Source organism: Ranitomeya variabilis, chromosome 5 (genome assembly GCF_051348905.1).
Source record: "Ranitomeya variabilis isolate aRanVar5 chromosome 5, aRanVar5.hap1, whole genome shotgun sequence".
Lineage (NCBI taxonomy): Eukaryota > Metazoa > Chordata > Amphibia > Anura > Dendrobatidae > Ranitomeya > Ranitomeya variabilis.
The window spans coordinates 532,065,247-532,088,993 of record NC_135236.1 but is presented as its reverse complement, the minus strand read 5'-3'; the positions used below and the strand labels follow the sequence as shown (position 1 = coordinate 532,088,993).

General features: G+C 43.1%; 1 protein-coding gene across 1 annotated transcript in view; it reads right to left on the bottom strand.

Annotated features, from left to right (window-relative positions):
- Positions 1–6,018: 6,018 nt before the first annotated feature.
- LARS1 (leucyl-tRNA synthetase 1) overlaps positions 6,019–23,747 on the bottom strand; it is an 88,730-nt gene continuing 71,001 nt past the window's right edge. Inside the window, exons 25-32 of the mRNA XM_077265832.1 lie at positions 20,827–20,967; positions 16,523–16,663; positions 16,329–16,439; positions 14,678–14,788; positions 13,985–14,089; positions 13,204–13,299; positions 11,608–11,740; positions 6,019–6,637 (exon numbers count right to left, since the gene is read on the bottom strand). Of these exons, the coding sequence (XP_077121947.1) occupies positions 6,432–6,637; positions 11,608–11,740; positions 13,204–13,299; positions 13,985–14,089; positions 14,678–14,788; positions 16,329–16,439; positions 16,523–16,663; positions 20,827–20,967 (1,044 nt within the window). The 3' untranslated portion in view covers positions 6,019–6,431. The remainder of the gene's footprint in view (positions 6,638–11,607; positions 11,741–13,203; positions 13,300–13,984; positions 14,090–14,677; positions 14,789–16,328; positions 16,440–16,522; positions 16,664–20,826; positions 20,968–23,747) is intronic.

Below are 23,747 nucleotides of genomic sequence, written 5' to 3'. Positions count from 1 at the left end.
TTCTCCTCTGAAGGGAATAGAGCAGAGCTTCATCTTGGAGGCTATGTCACCGCTCTACAACTTTAGCCATAGTGCATGTCTAGTTATATTTGGCAAGACTAAAGACCTTCCCACTGGTTGTTACCAACTCTTCACAGGCGTCAGCTAAGAATCCTGTGGCCTGCTGAAGAAGAGGTAGAGATTCTTATAGCTCTTTTCTAGAGGTTCTTTTAGCTGGTTCAGGCACCAGAACATGGATTTTGCTAGACACCACGTTTGTGTTCAACAAGGCTTATGAAGTCTCCCAGCATTTCTTTTGCAGGCTGTCCATTTTACGATCCACTTGGTTCCTCAGTTGCAAGGAATCTTCGAAAGCCAATGTCGTCTCTTTTGCCACTTTATCGACCTGGATATCTACTTTTGGTATTTATGACAAACAGATTTCCACTGGAGGAAGAAATATCTATCTTTTAGCTCTGTGGGTATCCCTATGCGCTTCACTGGAAGCTCCTACTCATCTAATATTAAACTCTGGATATTTTTGTGTATTGAGAATACCATTCTCTTTTTCATCTTAATACCCCCAAACATCTCATCTTGGACTGTCTGGGTAGTTTTCCTCCACATCCATAGTAGTTCTCACTGCATTTAGGAGTTCCGCCATGTATTTCGACAAGAAATAATATTTCTTATTTCCCTGGGTTGGGTCTGTGCCTGCAGCTAACTCGCCTTCCTCCCATCACTCGCCAGTGAAGGATCTCTGACCTTCCTGAAAGTCTGAACCAGACTGCTCCTCCATACAAATTTTCCTCTCTTTTGCTCCAGATGGAGTCACTGAAAAGGACTGGAAGAATGTGTCTAGGACTGGGAGAATGACAACCTTTTGATGGTCTATCACTCTTAGCTCTTCTATCAAGGAGGGATTGTTACTCTTTTACAATTTTATCTGTGCCGCTTTGACAGACATTTTTTTATGGGAAATGGCAACTTTTTGACACAGATCGCACACTTGGTGGCAGACATCTTGTCTTTACTTTTTGGAGCAGGATCCTTGTCTCACTGAAAAAGAGGAGAGAATTGAGCCACCAAATATATTAAAAAATTCTGCTCCAAAGATAAAGAGAGCTACCCATGCCAGTGACTTACTGGGTTGGGGTTAGTGCTGGGTTCTAACCCCAGATACTACCATATGGCGTCTTCAGTCTGGTCTCCTTTTAACCAGACACCGGGAATCCAGTGCAGCATCCGATTGGATAATCCTCCTCTCCCTGTGATCTAATAGGCTCAAGGAAAGGGAGAACTCCTTGCAAAGAGGTAATAGGACTGCCATAACCCCAAATATCCACGTATGTGCTCAATTCAGTGGTGCGTTCCACTGCAGAGCCCGAGAAGTGAAGCCGAAGGACATGTGACCGCGTCTAATGTCACCGAGTATTTGCATACTGGATGCAGAAGGGAGGAGAGCCAGGGAGTTCAGAGAGGTCTCCAGCTTGCAACCGCTCTGCTTTACCCAAAGCTGCAGAAAGAGCAGCAAGGTCCTGTGATCCAGAGGAGACGAGAACAGCTACCAGTGGGGAAGGCCGAAGCTATAGCCCTGAGCTGCCCAGCCCAAAAGTATTTAGGACAATGCTTGTTGCTGGTCACAGAGCATTGCAGGATGACCTTATGCCTCATAGGAACCTGAAACACAATGGAAAGTGGAAGTGGAGTGGGCTGTGTTACTTTTTTGTTTCCTGTCCCTATTAGGGCAGGGAGTAACCTCCTGTGGTGCTGTCTTGGAGGGTGACTTGAGAAAAAGCAACTTTTGTTGGGTGTGGAGCATCCAGTCTAGGAGGCTTTTCCCATTTTTCACAGTGCCTCCTCATCAAATGGGTATTTGCGCTTCAGTGTCTGCAGGAGGACATCTTTTTGTTTGTTTTTTTCCACTCCCTTTTAATCAAATTCAGGAGATTATCATGAAAGGGAAAAACTCTGTGTTTTTTCCCCTCTAGGTTACTAAACATGGAATCCTGAATTGTTTGTTGTTCCCTAGGCATCTCCATGTCCATAGTAGACCTAACAAGCTTGAGTAATTTCCCGATATACACGGATTAAAAATAAGGGCGGCCATATTCCTCATCCGAGTAATACAGGTCTGAGTCATCAGAGGGGGCTAATTCTCCCGGCTCTTCCTCCGAATCAACATCAGGACTTTGGATATTTGTAGAAGGAGGGGGAGGGGTGGGATTTCCAGAAAAGAGTGCAGTACGCTGCTTTGAGGCCATGTGCACACGTTCAGTGTTTTTTTTTTTCGCTATAAAAACGTGAAATAAACGCTAACATATGCCTCCTATTATTTACAGGGTATTCCGCATTTTTTGTGCAAATGTTGCATTTTTTTCCGCAAAAAAATCGCATTGCGGAAAAAAAAGCAACATGTTCATTAAAAATGCGGAATTGCGGGGATTCCGCACACCTAGGAGTACATTGATCTGCTTACTTCCCGCACGGGGCTGTGCACACCATGCGGGAAGTAAGCAGATTATGTGCGGTTGGTACCCAGGGTGGAGGAGAGGAGACTCTCCTCCACGGACTGGGCACCATATAATTGGTAAAAAAAAAAAAGAATTAAAATAAAAAATAGTCATATACTCACCCTCTGATGGCCCCCAGAGTGTTCCCGCCTCTCCGGTGCATGCTGCCGCTTCCGTTCCTTTAGATGGTCTGTGTGAAGGACCTGCGATGACGTCGCGGTCTTGTGATTGGTCGCGTGACCGCTCACGCGACCAATCACAAGCCGCGACGTCATCGAAGGTCCTTCACACAAACCATCTATAGGAACGGACGCCGCCGAGGAGATCGGCTGTCTGCAGGTGAGTATAACCTTTTTCTTTATTTTTTTTAATTATTTTTAAACATTCTATCTTTTACTATTGATGCTGCATAAGCAGCATCTATAGTAAAAAGTTGGTCACACTTGTCAAACACTATGTTTGACAAGTGTGACCAACCTGTCAGTCAGTTTTCCAAGCGATGCTACAGATCGCTTGGAAAACTTTAGCATTCTGCAAGCTAATTACGCTTGCAGAATGCTAAAAAAAACGCGAAAAAAACGGAAAAAAAAAATGCGGATTTCTTGCAGAAAATTTCCGGTTTTCTTCAGGAAATTTCTGCAAGAAATCTGGACGTGTGCACATACCCTAACTGTTCCTTTACTGTTGTCTTTACTTCCTCTTGAATAATTGATTTTATGCTCTGGAGTAGGGACGGAGACTCCTCGGCCACTGTTTTATTAATACACGAATGACAGATTTGCTTGTCATATCTTCTAGGGAGGGGTTCTTTACATAGTGCACATGCCCTGTTTTCTGCTTTGATGTGGCCTTTTTCCCCTAGAGAAAACATGACACCGAGGCCGTCATTACCCACATGTTTTGCCTTACAAAGGCACTCACCCCGGTAGCCTGTGGGTTCACGTCTTCATCCGGTATGCGCGGTTCCGTTGCGGGGTCCGCCATTCTTTCATGAAAAGCTGCTGCCGCATCCATTGCCTTTCTTTCACTGGTAGGAGCAGTTTGCGCGCCTCTAGAGCAACTCCCTCCCAGAAGTGTCCAGCACACTGTCTCCCCCAGCGTGACACTTCCTGCGCGACCGGAAGCCATCCCATTCACTCTGTGCCAGCGTCGTGATGGACACATCCCTTCCCGGCCCAGCCTCCTGACAGGAGCAGCAGCCCGGGAGTCCAGCGGGGGGATGAGGTGCGGTACATGGCAGGCCCCAGGATGACTTGCGTGCGCCACCGCGCCCAGCTGCCCCCACACCGCAGACCTCTGTCTCCGGATCGGGCATCATCAGAGGGGGATCCTCCTGGAGGTATGCAGCCTGCCACAAGCATCCACCTGCAGGAACAGGAAACCAAACTGAGAGGTGCCGCCTCCTTCTCTTATCTCTGCTGCAGGTTTCCTGTTCCTGGGGGCGGATGCCATCTCTCATGTACGGTGCTGTCATGGGGAAGGGGAAAATTGATATGCCTGCCAAAATGCAGCCACACAGACTATAAAAAGGTATGCGTTTCATCCATATGTGAATGAGGCTTAGTACAAAAATGAACCTATTCCTGCAGTGTAACACATGTATTGACTGATAATGGCTTATTAGTGTCTAAAAACCATAAAACGTCATAATCCTATAACTATCTATGGACTTAACCCCTTAACAACCATGTATGGCGCTTTTTGGCAGAGGATGAATGGAGAGGGATCAGGAGTAGAGCCTTTCCCAGATGATGGCTTTGTCACTATAATTATATTAATTATATTATACACATTTCCATATCATTTTACTGGACTATGAATGCAACAAAAAACAAAACCCAAAAAACAAAAATGGAATAGCATACTTTACAATTTCCAGTTTATTTTTGCTATGTAGTCTGAGATTAGCATGATGTAGTGGCACAGACCCCCATTCCTTCTACATACCACTTACTGGACTGCTTGTTGTTATTTTGATAAAATCACTGTTTTCTCTGCTGCAGATCTGGCAGTTTTCTGAATGCAGAGCTCTGTGTGACCCCACCCACAACACGGATTGGTAGCTTTATGTGTGCATTGACAGAAAGCTACCAATCAGTGGTGGGGGTTCGGTTACACAGAGCAGGAGGACTACATGGCAGAAGACAACTAGTCCTCTACTGAATAATCTCCAGCTGATAAAACACTGATTTTATTAAAACGTCAACAAGCAGCCCAGCAAGTGTCAGATCACTGGAATCAAGGTATCCGCTCCTACATCATAGTACTCTCAGATACCACAGCACAAACCTGCTGACAGATTTCCTTTACAAAGATACTGACATCATTGGGAACAGTTTTTTTTATTAAAATAAATTTATTTTTGCACTTTTGCAATGGACTAGCTGACCTTATCATTTGCAGGGTCAATTATGCTGAAAACTTACTATTAGAGATGAGCAAAAGGATTTGAAGGTCCCCGATCCAGCGGCCCGGTCAGTAATCTGGATAGTAGACCAACGACGCTCCTCTTACCTGCCGTCATCTCCGGCTCCTCTTTCGATTAGCTGGCATGGTGCATCGTTGGTATAGTATGACATTGTGGCAGGCTGGATAATCAAAGGAGGCACTGCGGATGCTGGCATGTCGTGGAAGGTTTGCAGGGCTTCAATCTTAGGACACGGAATTCTGACCTGGCCTAGGGTCCTGCAAATGTATTCATTCCTCTCTACTTACCCTCCATTATGTACTTTGATGGGAGAAAGCCTGACACCTGCTGGTCATTTAGAAATATTCATGTAACCATCCTAAATGTGTTAATGGCGCAGTAATGGAGATCATGAATGAACAACACTATGTCTTCCAAGCTTTACATGGGCTGATTGGCAGGTGTGTATTGCGAGCTGTTGTCTTAAATGGTTAACTTCATGACTCTTCATTACTTTTTTCTTTAACTCGTGCCCTTTCCTTAATTGCAGCAGCGGAAAAGTACATAGATTACTAGTTACTAGCATAAAAAGGGCTTCAAATTCTGCATGGAAGACATATGGCTTCACCTTACTTGTGGAGATTATGGGTGCCCCAAGGCTGGCAATTCCCAAATCTCCTATGGAGGCAATACGCGAGAGATCACTGGTCTTGGGACCAACCATTTGTTGATGCTTTATTAATATTTTTTAACACCTAATTTTTTTTTTTTTTTTTTTTAACATGCCCCTTATGTGTCCTGCGTTGTGCGTTTATGGATAAAGTGCTGAACTAAAAAGACACATGGACAGAGGATTTGGGTTTCCAAAGGCAAAATACTAAAGGATCCATAAGAGTGCAGGTATAAAATGAGTAACATCGCCCCTGTAATTCTGTCCAGAACGCAAGGTTTTATGAAATCTCCGAAGACGACCACCCAAAATTTAATTAAAATTGTTTTTATGCAGATGTAGATTTTTCAAAGAAGATGTCAGTGCACAAAGAGTATGGACTGTCAAAGGAAATGTGGTGCGACTAAAGTAGGAATGTAGTCGGTGACCCCAAATATTAGAATGGATCTGGGACACAAACTAGTTTAATATAAGAGCCGGTTTTATTGTAAATACATACGGTCCAATACGTAAGGCAGGGAAAAAGACCTGAAAATTACTACAAAATATCCAGTAACAACTGTAGTGAGCGGTCTGACTGATGGAACCAAACTGTAAGGCTGAAGCTACACCGGGCCGCACCGTGCTCATGAGAATACAGTAGCGTACAGTCCGCTGTGACCGAGGACATGGACTATGTGGTGCTGAGCCTCATCCTGCAGACTTACCCGTGTAACCTCAGCCAGACAAGTAGTGCTCCTAAATCCTGCACAACCAACGGTACAGCCCTGTACATCATGATGTGTGAGGAACAAATGCATAGGAGCGGGAGTCTACAGGGCCTCGACTTCCGATAGTTGGGCTCACGGGTTCTTGGTGCTGTTTAGTCCACCATATACACCAAGGTGTCGCCGATATCTACTTTCAAGCCATTGTCGGCGATGTGGACTTTCTTCTCACTAAGGTCAATATGGAAGGCAGCTTGCTGAGAGATCACCACTTTACCAGAATCTTCTTTTCCGAGAACAGGCACTCGTCGGGGCCCCAGAACTGGGTCATCGTATCTCATAAGCTTCACCTTTGTAACATCTGTTAAGAAAAAACGTATGTGAGGTTAGAAAATGCCACATCCGTACATCATGCTCCCCATTACTAAATGGATGATTATGTACTGGAGAACATTTTTACATATAGAGAAAAAAACAAAAAAAAAACGGATCGGTCACCAGATTCACAATACAAACTGCACACATTATTGAACAGATCTCTTACGCTTTATGGGGCTGATGTGTTTACCCAAAACAGCTGAAGAAAAAAGCAGCAAATAGTCCAAATATATAAATATACAAAAAAACTTTATTGAGGGGACAGATGCCTGCAAATTACAAAAGTCCACTTACTAATCAAAAAGGGGGGGACAGGGGTGAGGTGCCAGTCCACATTTGGCATATTTCCACACTAACCGGTATGTTTATTATTATTATTATTATTATTATTATTATTTATTGTTATAGCGCCATTTATTCCATGGCGCTTTACAAGTGAGGAGGGGTATACATAATAAAAACAAGTACAATAATCTTGAACAATACAAGTCATAACTGGTACAGTAGGAGAGAGGACCCTGCCCGTGAAGGCTCACAATCTACAAGGGATGGGTGAGGATACAGTAGGTGAGGATAGAGCTGGTCATGCAGCGGTTTGGTCGATCGGTGGTTACTGCAGGTTGTAGGCTTGTCGGAAGAGGTGGGTCTTCAGGTTCTTTTTATCATACACTATTACTGTGTCAGGCTTCTCTAGTTATCTTTTTGCACTTCTATTTATTATGTGTAGTTACATTGGGTAGTCTGTTGCAACTTTTTGATTAGTAAGTGGACTTTTGTAATTTGCAGGCACCTGTCCCCTGCCCATATTAGGTGCATGCTGAGGGTGGCACGGGGATTGTTTCCTTCTGTCATGTCTGTATCTGGTTTTACTATCAATAAAGTTTTTTTGTATATTTATATATTTGGACTATTTGCCGCTTTTTTCTTCAGCTGTTTTGGGTTATTGTATTGCAGTTGGTCCACTATGGTCCTAATCTTTTGGTCCCATATGTTATATGTATGAGTAGACCCTATTTTGGGTAAATCATTATGTTGGTGACCCTGTATGTTTCCACAACTTTGCCTTGGCTGATGTGTTTACTGTAAAAATCCCACAAAACATTGGCTGTTTAGTCCTGATACTAAAATAAGCATTTGAGGAGTCCTACTAGATGTCGGATATTAGGCACAGGAAATTTCACAAAGAACCAAACAGCCATTTTTAGATGTATTTTCAATGTAAGTACACCAGTATCACCCAGTTTATGATATCTTTTTAAGAATATATGCAGGTTGTATAGGAAATAGGGGTGAAACATGGCAGCAAATCCCTATGGAAGTTAGCTAAAACCTAAAAGACTATGTAATCTGCAATACATTCCCAGTACCCCTACTACACTGTGTTCCAAATTATTATGCAAATAATATTTCCTCACATTTTCTCTAAATTACCTATCTGAATTGCAGTCATTGTTATTTTCCAGTCATCTACTATCCTAGTATAATTGCAGTGTTTTGGAACAAACTGCCTATGAAAACAGTATCTTTTTAAAAAAAATAAACACTCAAAATGCATGTTCCAAATTATTATGCACAGCAGAGTTTTCAACCTTTTTTTTTAATTTTGAACAAAAAAATGGTCAATTGTGAAGTTATAAGCATTATCAGCTTATTACAAAATGAAATCAAACAGTTTTCAAGTGAAAACTTTATTCTAGGTGATGTTACATTTGCACATAGGACCCCTTGTTCGAAAGAAGCTTCTGAACTCTCTCGTCCATTGAATTTGTCAGTTTTTGGATGGTTTCTGCTTCAATTGTTTTGCATGTGGACAGAATACCCTCCCAGAGCTGTTGCTTAGATGTGAACTGCCTCCCGCCATCATAGACACTCCTTTTGATGATGCTCCAGAGGTTCTCAATGGGGTTGAGGCCAGGGGAAGATGGTGGCCGCACCATAAGTTTGTCCTCTTTTATGCCCATAGCAGCCAGAGATGCAGATGTGTTTTTTGCAGCACGAGACGGTGCATTATCATGCATGAAAATGATCTTGCTGCGGAAAGCACGGTTCTTCCTCTTGAACCATGGCAGGAAGTGTTGTTTTAGAAACTCCACATAGATTATGGAGTTCATCTTTACCCCTTCAGGGATCATAAAGGGGCCGACAATCTCTCTCCCCATGATTCCAGCCCAAAACATTACTCCACCTCCTCCTTGTTGGCGCCTTAGCCGTGTTTTCATGGGGTGTCCATCCTCCACTCCATCCATCTGGACCATCGAGCGTTGCACGGCACTCATCGGTGAACAAAACAGTTTGGAAGTCAGTCTTCATGTATCGTTTGGCCCACTGGAGCCGTTTCTGCTTGTGTGCAGTGGATAGAGGTGGTCGACAGGATGGCTTACGCACCTCTGAAGGACCCTGCATCTTGTTGTTCTGGGGACGTTGGAGGCACCAGCAGCTTCAAAAACTTGTCTGCTGCTATGACAAGGCATTTTTGCAGCTGCTCTTTTAACCTTACGCAATTGCCTGTTGGAAAGAGTCCTCAATTTTTCTTTATCAGCACGCACACGTGTGTGCTGGGAATCAGCTACATACTTCTTGATTGTGCGATGATCACGATGAAGTGTCTTGGCAATGTTGATTGTAGTCATGCCTTGACCTAAATACTCCACAATTTGTTGCTTCTCAGCAGCCGACACATCCTTTTTCTTTCCCATTTTGACAAAAACTGTAGGCTGCTTAATAATGTGGAACAGCCTTCTTAAGTAGTCTTGCCTTTATTTGGACACACCTGCCAAACTAATGTGCACAGGTATCTGCAATTGCTTTCAGTGATATAAAGAGCCCTGACACACATCACCATCAATGAGTTTAAGTGACAAACAAAAAAATTCTAACCTTATCACTCCTAAACGCTTTGTGCATAATAATTTGGAACACAGTGTAACTTCTGCTGCAAAGAAAAGTGCTGCTCCTGAGTAGGTGCCATGCGGAGGAGACAATACAATATATGTACTATGCTGCTGTGCATGGAAAAGTGCCCGAGAGTCCGCTGGGCTTTATAATAATAATCTTTATTTTTATATAGCGCTAACATATTCCGCAGCGCTTTACAGGTTGCACACATTATCATCGCTGTCCCCGCTGGGGCTCACAATCTAAATTCCCTATCAGTATGTCTTTATACACTTATTAACTGCATCAAGGACCCTCCACATATCGGCAATCAATGCAAATCCTAGAAAAACGCCATAACTCTCTGTAGGTGACGTCAGATTGAGAGCGCTGCAGCCAATCACTGAGCTCAGTGGCTCTGCTGATGTAGATATCACAAACCGATAATCTCAGGGATTGGCTGCAGTGCCGTCGACATGATGTCACCTCTGCAGCCGAACACCACAAACTTGGGCAGCGGCAGAGAGCCAGCACTGGACCTGGGGAGGGTAAGTCAATTACAGTTTATTATTTTACGACAACCTGAGCATATGCAGAAAGGTTTTAAGAAATGGAAAAAGCACTTTAAAGACCAAGTTTTTCAGGATCATGCAGAAAATACTAGAAAATTAACACAGGGTGAGGGAAACCATAACTATTTACATGGCCAGGGAATGGTTTTTTTTGTGCTTTTGTCTTTTCCTTGTATTTTTCAGGTGTCATATCTTTTTTTTATCATTTTTCAGTCAACATGGCTGTATGAGGGCAAAAAAAAAAAATGCAATTCTAGCATTTCTACTTTTTGTTTTTGCTCCTTATGGTATTTTATGGTTGTTTAAGTTTATAATTTGGTAGATTAGACTTTTACAAATACAGCGATACCAAATATGTTTAGTTTTATCCTTTGTATTTAACCTAGGACATAGGGGGAGATTGATTGGAATTTTTTTATTTTTTCATTTTTATTCAGCGTTACGTTTTCAGTTTCCTTAGAGGTCTTGAACCTGCGATCGTTTGTACTATATAATGCTACAGTATAAAGGAAAAGTAATGGTCTCCTATGGAGTCTGGCCTGGGGCTGAGCCTCACAGGAGTAGCAAGTTGGGAGACTTCAGCAGGTCCACATTTGCCATGGTAGCCCATCGCGCCGTGCAATCATGTATCTGGGGTGGCGGTGCATGCAGGCCCAAGGGACAGCTCCATTTAAATGCTACTATCACAGATTGAGAGATGTCAGAAATAGACACCAGCATGTAAATGGTTAACAGCCACAGCTGTTAGAGACAGATGCCGACATCTACCTTCTGAGCCTCTTCCACATTTGTGAACCCCTGCCCAGGATGTTTTTTCATGGAGGCTAATGAAAGCATCTCGATCTAGGCTCTGCCGATGCTGATGTATCGTGCAGAGGCACAGGAGAGCAGATATCCCCATGTGCTGCAGTCAATAATATACAATACTGAGCCTCTTTTCCAGGGCTGTGGAGTTGGTAAGCCAAACCTCCGACTCAGACTCCTCAATTTCCATGACACCGACTCCACCAAAATGGACTCCGACTCAAAGACCACAGCCCTGCTCCTTTCCTGGCTATTTAATACAACTTGCGGTGTCTGATCAGCATTTCACCGACAGAGTCCAGCAAACCGATACAGAGCTACACCATTTAATCATGACAAAAGCCTCCCTTGATAGGAGGAGGGGAACCGTGTAACTGAGAGGCAGCCTTTCTAAAGAGGAATTATACTCTGCTGCTGAATATTGAACACATTCTGTATGATCTTTGCAAATTACAGGGCTCGTATTTCCCACTGCACGGAGCTCTGCGGAGCCCTCCTGGGTGCTTGGTCATCATGCATAGTAACAAGATGGTTCCTGAAAGACGTCTTCTTCCGCCTCCGCAATACTGATCAGAGAGACTGTATTTCACTCAGACGGTAATAATTGCTCATTAAAACGGTCCTCGCTGGCAGTCATTTGCTCAGATCCTCGAAGACTAGTGAAGCGCACTCATCCCAGCCCTTCTTCCTGCCTGCACGTTACCTTTGATCCCCCGATCAGTCTTCATTATGCGTCTTATTACGGAATCTCTGCTGTCTCCTTGTCGAATCTCAATCTTTGTGGAGAAGTGGCCATTTGACGGCTGTGGGTTCACCAGGAACACCGGCACTCCAGGCTATGGAAAATAAGGGACGTATAATATTAGCATTAATTATATTTCACGAACAGAACAATAGCCATCATACACGAGAACGTCATAATACACATGAACGGCTGGCAGAAGATGGAAGACGTCTCCAGTTTAATTATCAGATTTTCTCTCCACTCTCCAGGAAGATGATAAATTAGTATTAAATGTGGCTCTCTATATATTTATGATTGCTATAGAGGTGAATACTGGAACTTTCCTTTTAATCCAGCATATAAAACGTCAGTTTATTTGACAAAAAGTAAAAAAAAATGCAATAACTGACAAAAGTGCAAAACATATAACCTATTTCTGGTTTCTAAGCAAAGGCATTTTACAATTTCATTTTACAGCTATTCTGCTTCAGGTATGTGACATCTTACATTACGATGATGTATTGGTCTATAAAAAAGTGGTGGAATATCAGATCGCCATGCTGGTTTATTGGGTGTCAAATTAAACGAAGGACACTCGATTCTTTTATACAGGTCCGGGCTTATGGTTCACTAACATAGAGGATGAAAAAAAAAAAAGATAAAAGTCCCTCAAGTTTAATCTAATGCTATAGTGAAGATCCAGAGGATGGCAATAAGGTATGGGAACCAGAATAAATCTCTAGAAATCCAGTACCAAGAACATTTATATTTTACTAGAAAGGTATCCGGGAACATGAACTTTTGTAGTGAATCAGCCATCAACATTACGTGGCAGAGATTATCATTGCGTCACCGCTTTTACCGTAAAGAATCCCTCTCTGTGATAATGACGATGACGCTCTCTTTCCTGCAGATACAGGATACCCCCTTGTGATAGTTGAAGATTTTGATACAATAACTGTATGGGTTACAGAACCACCTAAACATTGGACTAACTCTTACTAACCGGATTTGACAGTACATGGCGGTGATGGCTGCTCCTACTTTTACGCCCATTTGTGTCTGTACAGGCAACGGATTTCTAAAACTACACAGAAATAACTGATGGGGAATTTAGATTGTGAGCCCTAATGGGGACAGTGATGAGATCTATAAATATAACAGCACTATAGAAGTAATAGAAATAAAAAATCTAGCTTCCCTTTATAAACACTACATTGACTAACTCTTAACCTCCCATTCACCTCAAGAAAGGGTTAAAAGCGTCATATATCACTGCGCTGCATACATTGGTAATGTGCTGCTTTCTGGACATTACTCGCAGAGCTTTCTGTTCACAACACATAGAACTCGTTTAACAAACAGAGCGGTTTCATCTACACTCGGTTTACACAGACTGTCACTGTTCTCGGCAGCACGTGTCCTGTGCAATGTGCTGCCGAGGGCGATTATTTTTAGGCAATTTTTAGGATTATTGGGAAGTTAGGGTTCGTAACAACGCCTGTTCCTGATAATCAGGCACCCTTACACTACCTGAAAAGGAGAAACGCTGCTCTAGATCGCCATATTCCTTACCTCTGTTCTAAAGACAGAAAACGGTTTCCCAGGGCAACAGTCTTCCTTAATTTTCTCATCTGCATCCGAGGCAAATTTGACGTCGATCTGATCCATCTGGCAGAATAAGAGACGCACATTACATCAACCACTCTTAGGAAATGACGGTAATAATACATGGCAGGACTGCTGTTATTTCTATACCGCATGCAATAATACAGTTGTAGGGACGGGTTGGACTTAGATGATTTTCACCACTTTTACAGAATTGGTAGGAAACGACAGCACAATCCTTCCTTTATTTCATCTTAAGACATGCTCTCGGAAAAACATCCCTCCTCTTGAGATTGTGCTGCGGCTTCGTATCTGGTATTGTTTCAGCGCATCACTGGCAGCTAATTAAATGTAAGCCGTTATCGGCTTCTTAGACAGAGTGATTGACACAAGCCGAGATGTGGTCGAAAAATAACGAGGCGAGTCAGGCGTCCGTGGGACAACTAAGAGGTCTGTAAACATTAACCTTGTGAAAGATAATAAAAGGGAACATGGCGCGCCGTGATGGGAGATATACTCACAATTAAAATTCACTGCCAGCCTTTGGAAAAATAATCCATAATTAACCTCTAATCCTTTCACCGTTAGTAGAGGCCATTTACAACCGGCTCTGTCAACACCTCAATGTTTGGTAATGCCGACTTCAGTAGAGCGCCGCTTTATCCCGGACTGGAATGAATGCCAGATGGCACAGGAGCGACTAAGTGCCAGGGCAAACAGAAGAAGGGAGAAGAGGAGGAGCACTAACCTCCAGGGAGTTGGTCAGATACACTAGGTTTTCCAGAAGAACAGTCCGCTCATCAAATTCCAGCTCAAGGTCCAGAATACGAGGTCCTTTCTTTTCTAAGTTTTCCTATAAGAAAAATTAAAGAAATCAACAGGTGAAAATACTGGTGGCACCAAAACTTAGAAGAAACTAAAAATAGATAAAAATGTGACTACTTCTTCCAAAATCCTGCAATGTAGTAGGGATCTGACATTTTTCCTATAAGTCAGCACAAGTCAGGGAAGACTTAGGCTGGGGGCTACACGTTGACTTTGGCAGGAGCATAACACACCAAAATGGGGTCTCGTTGTGACTCTTGGGTACTGCAACAAGCAAGTGACAAAAAATACAACTGGCTCTAACTTTCTGCAAATTGCTTGTCACAGTTTCCTAGGTGTCACAATATGATCCCATTCACCATGTATTTAATAGAGGCACATGGCTAGCTTTGGCCGCATAACCTGGGTCATGGGAAAGTCATAACATAGCCCCCAGGTTAAGCGCAGTAAAAGTTTACACTAATATATGTAAGGTCTAGCTTATCGCCATGTCAAGATAAATAAATAAACCCTCAACAAGGAACATTATACAATAGTCCCAGATTTTCCTCCTAAAAGAATATTGACAGTTGACAAAAACGAACAAAGATAACATAAATGACAAGTGTTTCCTTACCTTGATCATAGCCACAAACGGCATGACTCGCTTCATGTATTTCTTCAGCTCAGGTAAGCCATTCAGGTCTGTCGATATGATTTTATTATCTGGCAGGTGGCCACCATTTGCCTAATGAAAACACAGAAAATGCAATAAAATGGGGCAATTAGATGAAGTACAGTAGCTGGAAGATGGCTATGTACGATCAGCTTGTTACATAAGAAAGTGACGTGTCACAAACCAACGCAGGGTTCCTGCAACCTCCCTGAACACTCCAAAAGAACATTATTGAAGGGCATCTTGGTGGGTCAGTGATTAGCACACTACTGAAGCATGGTGGTTCAGTGGTTAGCATATTATTGAAGGGTGATGATTCAGTCATTAGCGCATTACTGGAGAATGGTGGTTCACTGGTTAGCACATTATTAAGCATAGTGATTCAGTAATTAGCACATTGTTGAAGCATAGTGGTTCAGTGGTTATCACATTATTGAAGTATGGTGGATCAGTGGTTAGCATATTATTGAAGGGTGATGATTCAGTCGTCCTCGCATTACTGGAGAATGGTGGCTCAGTGGTTAGCACATTGTTGAAGCATAGTGGTTCAGTGGTTAGCATATTATTGAAGTATGGTGGTTCAGTGGTTAGCATATTATTGAACGATGGTGATTCAGTGGTTTTCACATTACTGGAGAATGGTGGTTCAGTGGTTAGCACATTATTGAAGCATAGTGAGTCAATAGTTAGCACATTGTTGAAGCCTACTGGTTTAGTGGTTAGCACATCATTGAAGCAGGGTGGTAAAGAATGATGGTTCAGTAATTGAAAATTTATTGAAATATGGTGGTTAAGTGGTTATCACACTATTGAAATATGGTTCAGTGGTTAGATTATTGAAAAATGGTGGTTCAGTAGTTGGCACATTACTGAAGCATTGTGGTTCAGTAGTTAGCACATTATTGAAGCATGGTGGTTCAGTAGTTAGCACATTATTGAAGCATGGTGGTTCAGTAGTTAGCACATTATTGAAGAATGGTGGTTCAGCAGTTCGCACATTATTTAAACATGGTAACTCCAGGATTAGCATATCACTGATGTATAGTTCAGTGGTTATCACATTATTGGAGCATGGTAACTCAGGGATTTGCATATCATTGAAGTATGGTTCAGTGATTAGCACTTTAAGCATGGTGGTTCAGTGGTTAGCCCTGTTGAATAGCAGCACACACAAAAAATAAAAGTATGTGGGTCAATTTAGAAAGTCCTAATGGGGATAGAGAGGGCTCATAATCTCTGTATAGAACTATGTACATAGATACAATTCCTAATAACTGATATGCTTCACTGCCCGTCACCTCCACAAGAGACTAAACCTACAGCACACCATTAACCTTCTAAAGTCTTAGGAGACACAAACTATCCAGCCAGCAATATTAGCCTCTTTGTCACATCCTAAATAGGTCAGTCCGTTGGTAGTTTGAACCTCCTTATGAGAGCCGCATACTGTGTGCAAACATCAAGCTCGGGAAAGAAGCGCTGTGTGTACAGGCTTTATCTGTGCAATATTTGGCGACACTGCAGTTGAATCCAATATTCATACCGGTACATTCTTCGCTCATTCTGAACCACAATCCAGTTCTGCCAAATCACCCTCTGCCAGGCAGCTCACCTCATAATGTCTGCGGAGGGTGGATAACGTAATGTGTTGCCATGGTGGATATGTCTTGGCCACGTAGATGGTGCAATGCGATGGCTTCAGAGGTGGCGCTTTGTCCCCTTTCTGAAAAAGTAGAACGTGATGAACAAACCTTGTGAGGCAGGACGGTATATAGCGGCTAATGCTTAGCACACATGCACCCTTACCTTCCCCTTAGCCGGAGCCATGTAGTTCTTGAGTCGGAGCCGGAGGTCGTGAGCAGTTTCTGTTAAGTATTGCGAGGAGCGGATCAGGACTTCATCTGCTGGGCCAGCGACTGGCCAGGACGCATGCATAAGAGAAGCCGGCTGTAGAAAACCCAGTATGACATATTAGCTAGACTCTATACAAGCAAGTGAGGAGGAAACCAGATCCTGGTCACTACTTAGAGCACAAAAGGGGATACTCATTTAAAAAAAAATATAGTGTTTCCAAAGATCTGTCAACACATAAATCAAATTTATACTCTACTCATAATCTCACATTATTCCAACATAGGACAGAACGTTTTCTTCTGGCCTCTATATGGCCTGTATGCATTGGAAATAATGCTTTGGGGCTGTAAGAATGGCACAGAAAGCGATATGATCATATGATAAGATCTAATTCCCTTAATATAGGTTGGTATCACTTACAGGCAGAGATGAAATGGAGAATGAAGCCTCCTCAGATTTGGCTGCTGTTACCTGCTATATGCAAATTGCCTCTTCAGAGAAAAAGAGGACTTAACTCTATAGCGCCACCTGTTGGAAGCAGCGATCCTACAAGTCACAATCAACCCTCTAACGAGTCGTGCAATATGACTTAGGATAAAAGCCAAATCAGTATCTCAATTCGCAGACACGGTGTTTTGGGCTGTTGGCCCTCGTCAGTGCGAAGCATGAGAACTGATTTGGCTAGGTGAGAGGCTCTGGACTGGGGTCTAAGGGGTAAGGTTTCTTCTTGTGGAGAGTGACCTGCTATAATCAGCTGTTATAACTGGCAAACACTGCCCTTAATGTAGCATTACGTTGTGTGGATGCCCACTTAATACAGAAATGTACCAAATCTGCTACAACAGGACATGTCTTCAAAGTGGCTTTCAGAGTGGGGTCCCAACTCTATAACCGCCACATGCCTCAGTAGGGAATATGGAAAAAGGTTACTAATACGCAGCTGCTTTCTTGGCGTTAGGGACAAGTGTACACAATAACTTTTAAACATGTGCGGATACATTGAGTTCTTCAGCAGACGACCTGCCGGCATCATGAACCTCTGTCTTTTGGCCAACGACGTTTTATTTTAACTTGTATTGAAAAAAAAAGTGGGCAGCGTGGCAGAACGGAAAGGTCACTACTTTTAATTTCTTTGCGTCTTTGGAGACCTGAAGAGGTTAAAAGAAGCTCAAAAGACTGAATAAATGAACAAGTGATTGTTATATTTCCGTGCATGTGTTCATTCTTTTAAGCATTTATTTAGTGCCTTTTCAGGTGGGTTACAGAGGGTACCCCCTGAAAAGGATAGTTTGTGCACATACCGTTATATTTAATTGTGACTGCGTTGAAGTGGCAGCACGGTGGCTCAGTGGTTAGCACAGCAGCCTTGCAGCGCTGGAGTCCTGGGTTCAAATCCACCAAGGACAACATCTGCAAGGAGCTTGTATGTTCTCCCCGTATTTGTGTGGGTTTCCTCCAGGTTCTCCGGTTTCCTCCCACACTCCAAACACATACTGATAGGGAATTTAGATTGTGATCCCCATCGGGGACAGCGATGATAATGAGTGCAAATTGTAAAGCGTTGCGGAATATGTTAGCGCTATATAAAAATAAAGATTATTATTATTAAGTGAATATGGCTGAGCTGCAATACTACACACTGCCTGTAGACAAGAGGGGTGCAGTTCCAGAAAAAAAAAAAAAATCAGGTCTTCTTTTCTAATTCTAATTCTAATATTGGAAACCTAAAAATTTGTTGTAATAAAGATGTATCAAACTACCAAGTTTTTACTATTTTTCTTATTGGAGGATATAGGCACTCGAGAATTTACCTTATTTTTAGTAAACTTTAATTTCGCAGTAAAATCCATAATATTACCCAAAAACTAATGATAGGGATTAATGATACTGAAAATATGAAAATGCTACAAGAATGCAGGTACACATATATTTAGTCAAATAGGCTGTCTCTCTGTGTGCAATTTCCCTGATAAGCATTGCACGGCGAATAAGCCTCCTTACCTTAGCAAGCCAGAGCTGGTATGTCACTCTCCACAAGGAGAAACCTTACCCCTTAGACCCCAGTCCAGAGCCTCTCACCTAGCCAAATCAGTTCTCATGCTTCGCACTGACGAGGGCCAACAGCCCGAAACACCGTGTCTGCAAATTGAGATACTGATTTGGCTTTTATCCCAAGTCATAATGCAAGACTCGATAAAGGGTTGATTGAGACTTGTAGGATCGCTACTTCCAACAGGTGGCGCTATAGAGTTCAAGTCTTAATCCTCTCTGAAGAGGCAATTTGCAATCAAAAATCTGAGGACATTGATTCTGTGCCAAAAATAAGAGGTACTTTAGCGCCATGGCGTCAACAGATGCAAGTCAAAGAGAAAAGTACCATTTCCTTTAGAGACTCAAATTGTAGATATTTGCTACAATTTACAGCATCTTAAAATGCCGGTGGGCAGACATTTCTATAGACGCACGGGTCCCTATTAACACTCCCAATGAACGAAGCATGAAGTGCTGGAGCTGGAGAGAGGAAAACGCTTTTTATATAGAGGAAAGTGGTTCTCAGCACAGAAATCTTTCTCAATAGAAAAATGGAAAAAAAATTGCTGTAGATGTATTCATCAGACTATCCGCGTAACATGCCGTACCCACTTAGCATAACCATATAATCATCATCAGCATGACAGGGCAACTGTGCGTAGGACCCTTTAACCCCTTCATGACCAGGCTAGTTTCCTTTTTTGTTTTTCCTCCCTTTCTCCCGAGAACCCTAACCTTTTTTTTCCATCCACATACCCATATGATGGCTTGTTTTTTTTTGCGACATGAGTTGTACTTTTGAATGACACCATTCATTTTATTATGTGATGCACTGGAAGATTTTATTCATTTAAGAGGTGAAAAAAAATCGGAAATTTGTAAGAACAATGTTACTTATGTCGCCATATTCCATTTTATATGGGGCAGGGTGACGGCTTATTTTTTGCGCCCTGATCTGACATTTTTATTGATACCATTTTGGGTTAGATACAATATTTTGATTATTGCATTTTACTGCAGTTTTGTAATTCAGGCATTTAAGTTTATTTTTTTTCTTGTTACACGGTTTACTAATCTGATTATTTCATATTTTGATAGACCGGACTTATGAGAATGCAGCGATACCAAATATATGTATTGTTTTGTTGTCGTTATTAAAATTTTTTTTTTACTTTTAAAGGGGGGGATTTGAACTTTTATATTTTTTTCCCATATTCTTAAAAACTTTTTTTTTCACTTTTTACTGAATTTGTTAGTTTCCTTAGGGGAATTGCAGCTGCGATTGTCTGATCACTTGTAAAAACAATATAATAACATACACATATTTGGTATCGCTGCATTCAGAAATGTCCAATATATCAAAATATAAAATAAATTAATCAGATCAGTAAACGGCGAAATGAGAAAAAAAAATTGCATCAAAACATTGTATCTACTCCAAAATGATATATAAATAAACATAAAAACAAAAAGCAGCACAAAAAAATATTGTTGGGTGCAAAAGCCTTGCAGGCATATACCAAACCTTGTAAATAAATCCAAAAAATTGAAGGCAGCACACCAGTAAGTAGAAATTCACGTGCAGTTTACTGGCTCATGTGCAACGTATTGATCCCAAACGTGGACCTTTTTCAAGGCCAATAACCTGTACGTGAATTTCTACTTAATGGCGTGCTGCCTTCAATTTTTGTGTGTGTGTGTATATATGTTTATCATTTTTTTTCCATTATCACCCATCACCTATCATTTATTATTATATCTTTTGTCCAGCTCTGATGAAGGTCCATAAGTAGGAACGAAACGTTAAGTATGAGGATTGCCAATTAATCTTGTTTTCATTCACTGCAACTTTTTGAGTGCCAAGCACTTCTATTGCTTTCACAGGAGACATGTCATGACAAGCACAAAAGTCTTCAGGAGACCACTGGCTTCAATTGCACACCACTGGCACCCTGTGATCACCTGGAATGATGCGACCCCCTGAAGGCATGTGTTAAATGCTGCTGTTAATCTCTAACAACCGCAGGCAGAGCTACGCTGCACCCATGGCTATTAGAGGCAGATGATTGCTGAATAATTCACCCATCATCTGCCGGGAAAGACGAGGGCTTGGCTTGGAAGTTAGGGACCAGACATATGTAATTTGTCGGGTAGAGGTTAATATACACACTTCTATGCAATCAGAGCTACAGGATAACATTTTAGAGGCTAGCAGTATGACATACCTTCCCGAGTAGTGACCACACATATTCACACAAGTGAGGACAGATGGGAGCCAGCAGCAACGTCTGGATTTCAATAAAGCGGAAGACTAAGGCTTGGTGCATGCCTTCAATGGCGAGTTCTCTGTATTTATCCTTTGCAGCCTGCAAGACAATGGTAAGTAGAGAGGTGTGATATGGTTTATTGCATATCCTGCTGTTAATAAGGACATAGATTGAGGACATAGTGGGAAATAACTACAAATGGAGAAAAAGAGGGATTTTTGGTTCTTACCATAAAATCTCTTTCTTGGAGCCTTCATTGGGGGACACAGTAACCATGGGTGTATGCTGCTGTCGCTAGGAGGTTGACACTATGCAAATAAAAAAGGATAACTCCTCCACGGCAGTATACACCCTCAGACAGGCACCAGGCAACTCAGTTGGTGCAAAAGCAGTAGTAGGAACAAACTCAACCTATGTACCAACCCTCAACAATGGCACGTTGGCCAATACGGTACAATATAAAGGGAGGGTGATGTGTCCCCCAATGAAGACTCCAAGAAAGAGATTTTACGATAAGAACCAAAAATCCCACTTTCTTTCTCGCTTCATTGAGGGACACAGGTAACCATGGGATGTCCAAAAGCAGTCCCAAGGGAGGGATAAACTGAGAAAGGAGGACTTAGGTCAGCTGGTGGGAAACCGCCTGCAGTATCTTCCTACCCAGGCCTGCATCCGCAGAAGCCTGAGTGTGCACCTTGTAGAACTTCACAAAGGTGTGAATGGAGGACCACGTTGCGGCCTTGCAAACCTGGGAGGCCGAAGCTTGGTGACGAACTGCCCAGGAAGCTCCCACGGCCCGGGTAGAGGCTGTTTGTTTTGAACACGGTATGCCTCCAGAACCGCCAAACGAATCCAACGAGCGGGTCCCGAGATCTGAACACGTACTGGGGAACCTTGTGGTTTGTTCGGGAGGCCATTAGGTCGACGTCCGGAACGCCCCACCTTTGGCAAATCTGGTTGAAAATTGAGGGAAGGAGAGACCACTCGCCTGACATGAGCCCCTGACGGCTGAGGAAGTCGGCTTCCCAATTGTCCACCCCTGGGATGTGGACAACTGATATGGAGGAAACGTGGTTCTCCGCCCACAATAGAATCTTTGCCACCTCCCTCATGTTCTGCTTGCTGCAAGTCCCTCCCTGGTGGTTTATGTAAACCACAGCCGTGGCATTGTCCGATTGAATGCGGACCGGATTTCCCGAGAGGAGGGACTGACAGCGGAGGAGGGCTAGGAAGATAGCCCTGATCTCCAAGAGATTGATCGGGAGACGTGCCTCTTGAGCAGTCCAGCGACCGTGGGCCGTGAGGTGGAGAAAGACCTAGGAAAGCATTGATCTGCTTACTTTCCGCATGTGGCTGTGCCCACCATGCGGGAAGTAAGCAGATCATGTGCGGTTGGTACCCAGGGTGGAGGAGAGGAGACTCTCCTCCACGGACTGGGCACCATATAATTGGTAAAAAAAAAAAGAATTAAAATAAAAAATAGTCATATACTCACCTTCGATCGCCCCCGGAGTCTTCCCGCCTCTCAGCGGTGCATGCTGCCGCCTCCGTTCCTATAGCTGGTGTGTGTGAAGGACCTGCGATGACGTCGCGGTCACGTGACCGCGACGTCATCGAAGGTCCTACACACACACACCATCTATAGGAACGGACGCCGCTGAGGAGATCGGCTGTCTGCAGAAGGTGAGTATAACCATTTTTTTTTTTTTATTATTATTTTTAAACATTCTATCTTTTACTATTGATGCTGCATAGGCAGCATCTATAGTAAAAAGTTGGTCACACTTGTCAAACACTATGTTTGACAAGTGTGACCAACCTGCCAATCAGTTTTCCAAGCGATGCTACAGATCGCTTGGAAAACTTTAGCATTCTGCAAGCTAATTACGCTTGCAAAATGCTAAAAAAAACGCAAAAAAAATGGGAAAAAAACAAAAAAAAATATGCGGATTTCTTGCAGAAAATTTCTGCAAGAAATCCTGACGTGTGCACATACCCTAATCCGTTTGAAAGACAAAGAGATTTCCTGAGAAGCTGCCTCCTCCTCCTTAAGCTCAAGCGTTTGAATAATGGCCGAGATAAGGCTGTCAACCATATCCTGCGTTGCGGAAGTCTGATCTGCATCTGAGTCAGAATCCGAATGAGAGGATATATCTGACCCGACGTCCGCCTGCGAGGAGGGGGAACAGTTAGAGAGCGGTATTCCGGCTGACGCAGTTGGATCCGGAGAAGTGGATGAAGAACTAGACAGAAAACGTTTTCTGGTTCTTTTCTCCAGTCTGCCTCTATAAGGGCCTTGGACAGGTGCGAGCGAATCGCTGTGGGAAGCGTTCGTGGCACTAGTCAGCAGTGGAATACGTTCTAGTACCTGAACCAGGGACTGAGATACTTTAGTCAGGTCAGTGACTGACTGAGTCATCCCAACAGCCCACTCAGGGGGAGGGGGGGTGCACTCATCCCAAACATCAGGGGCTTCCTGAGGGACGGACATAATGGAAGGACTGCAGGACGTACAGAGAGGTGACGGCTGGCCTGAAGCCCACTTTTTCTTACAGCGGGCACAAGCGTAATGAATCACCGTAGGAATATAGCCGGGGGCCCCTGCGGGGTTGGGCATAGGTAGAGTGAAAAAGACAACTGAAGAAATATGCCAGCAGGCGATGTGCCTAGGAAGATACCCGCTGGGAATGGAGAATAGCAAAATTATACAGACCTGGCAGACAGCGCAGTTACACTGTGTCCCCCACCTATGGAAGGGTCTTCCTGGGTACGCAATGGAGGTAGCTGGCCGGGAGAGCGCGGGCTGCGAATGCCTGCTCGTGCAGAGAACGCGCCAACAAGAGGGGCGTGGCCGGCCGAACGGAAACCAAGCGCCTGAT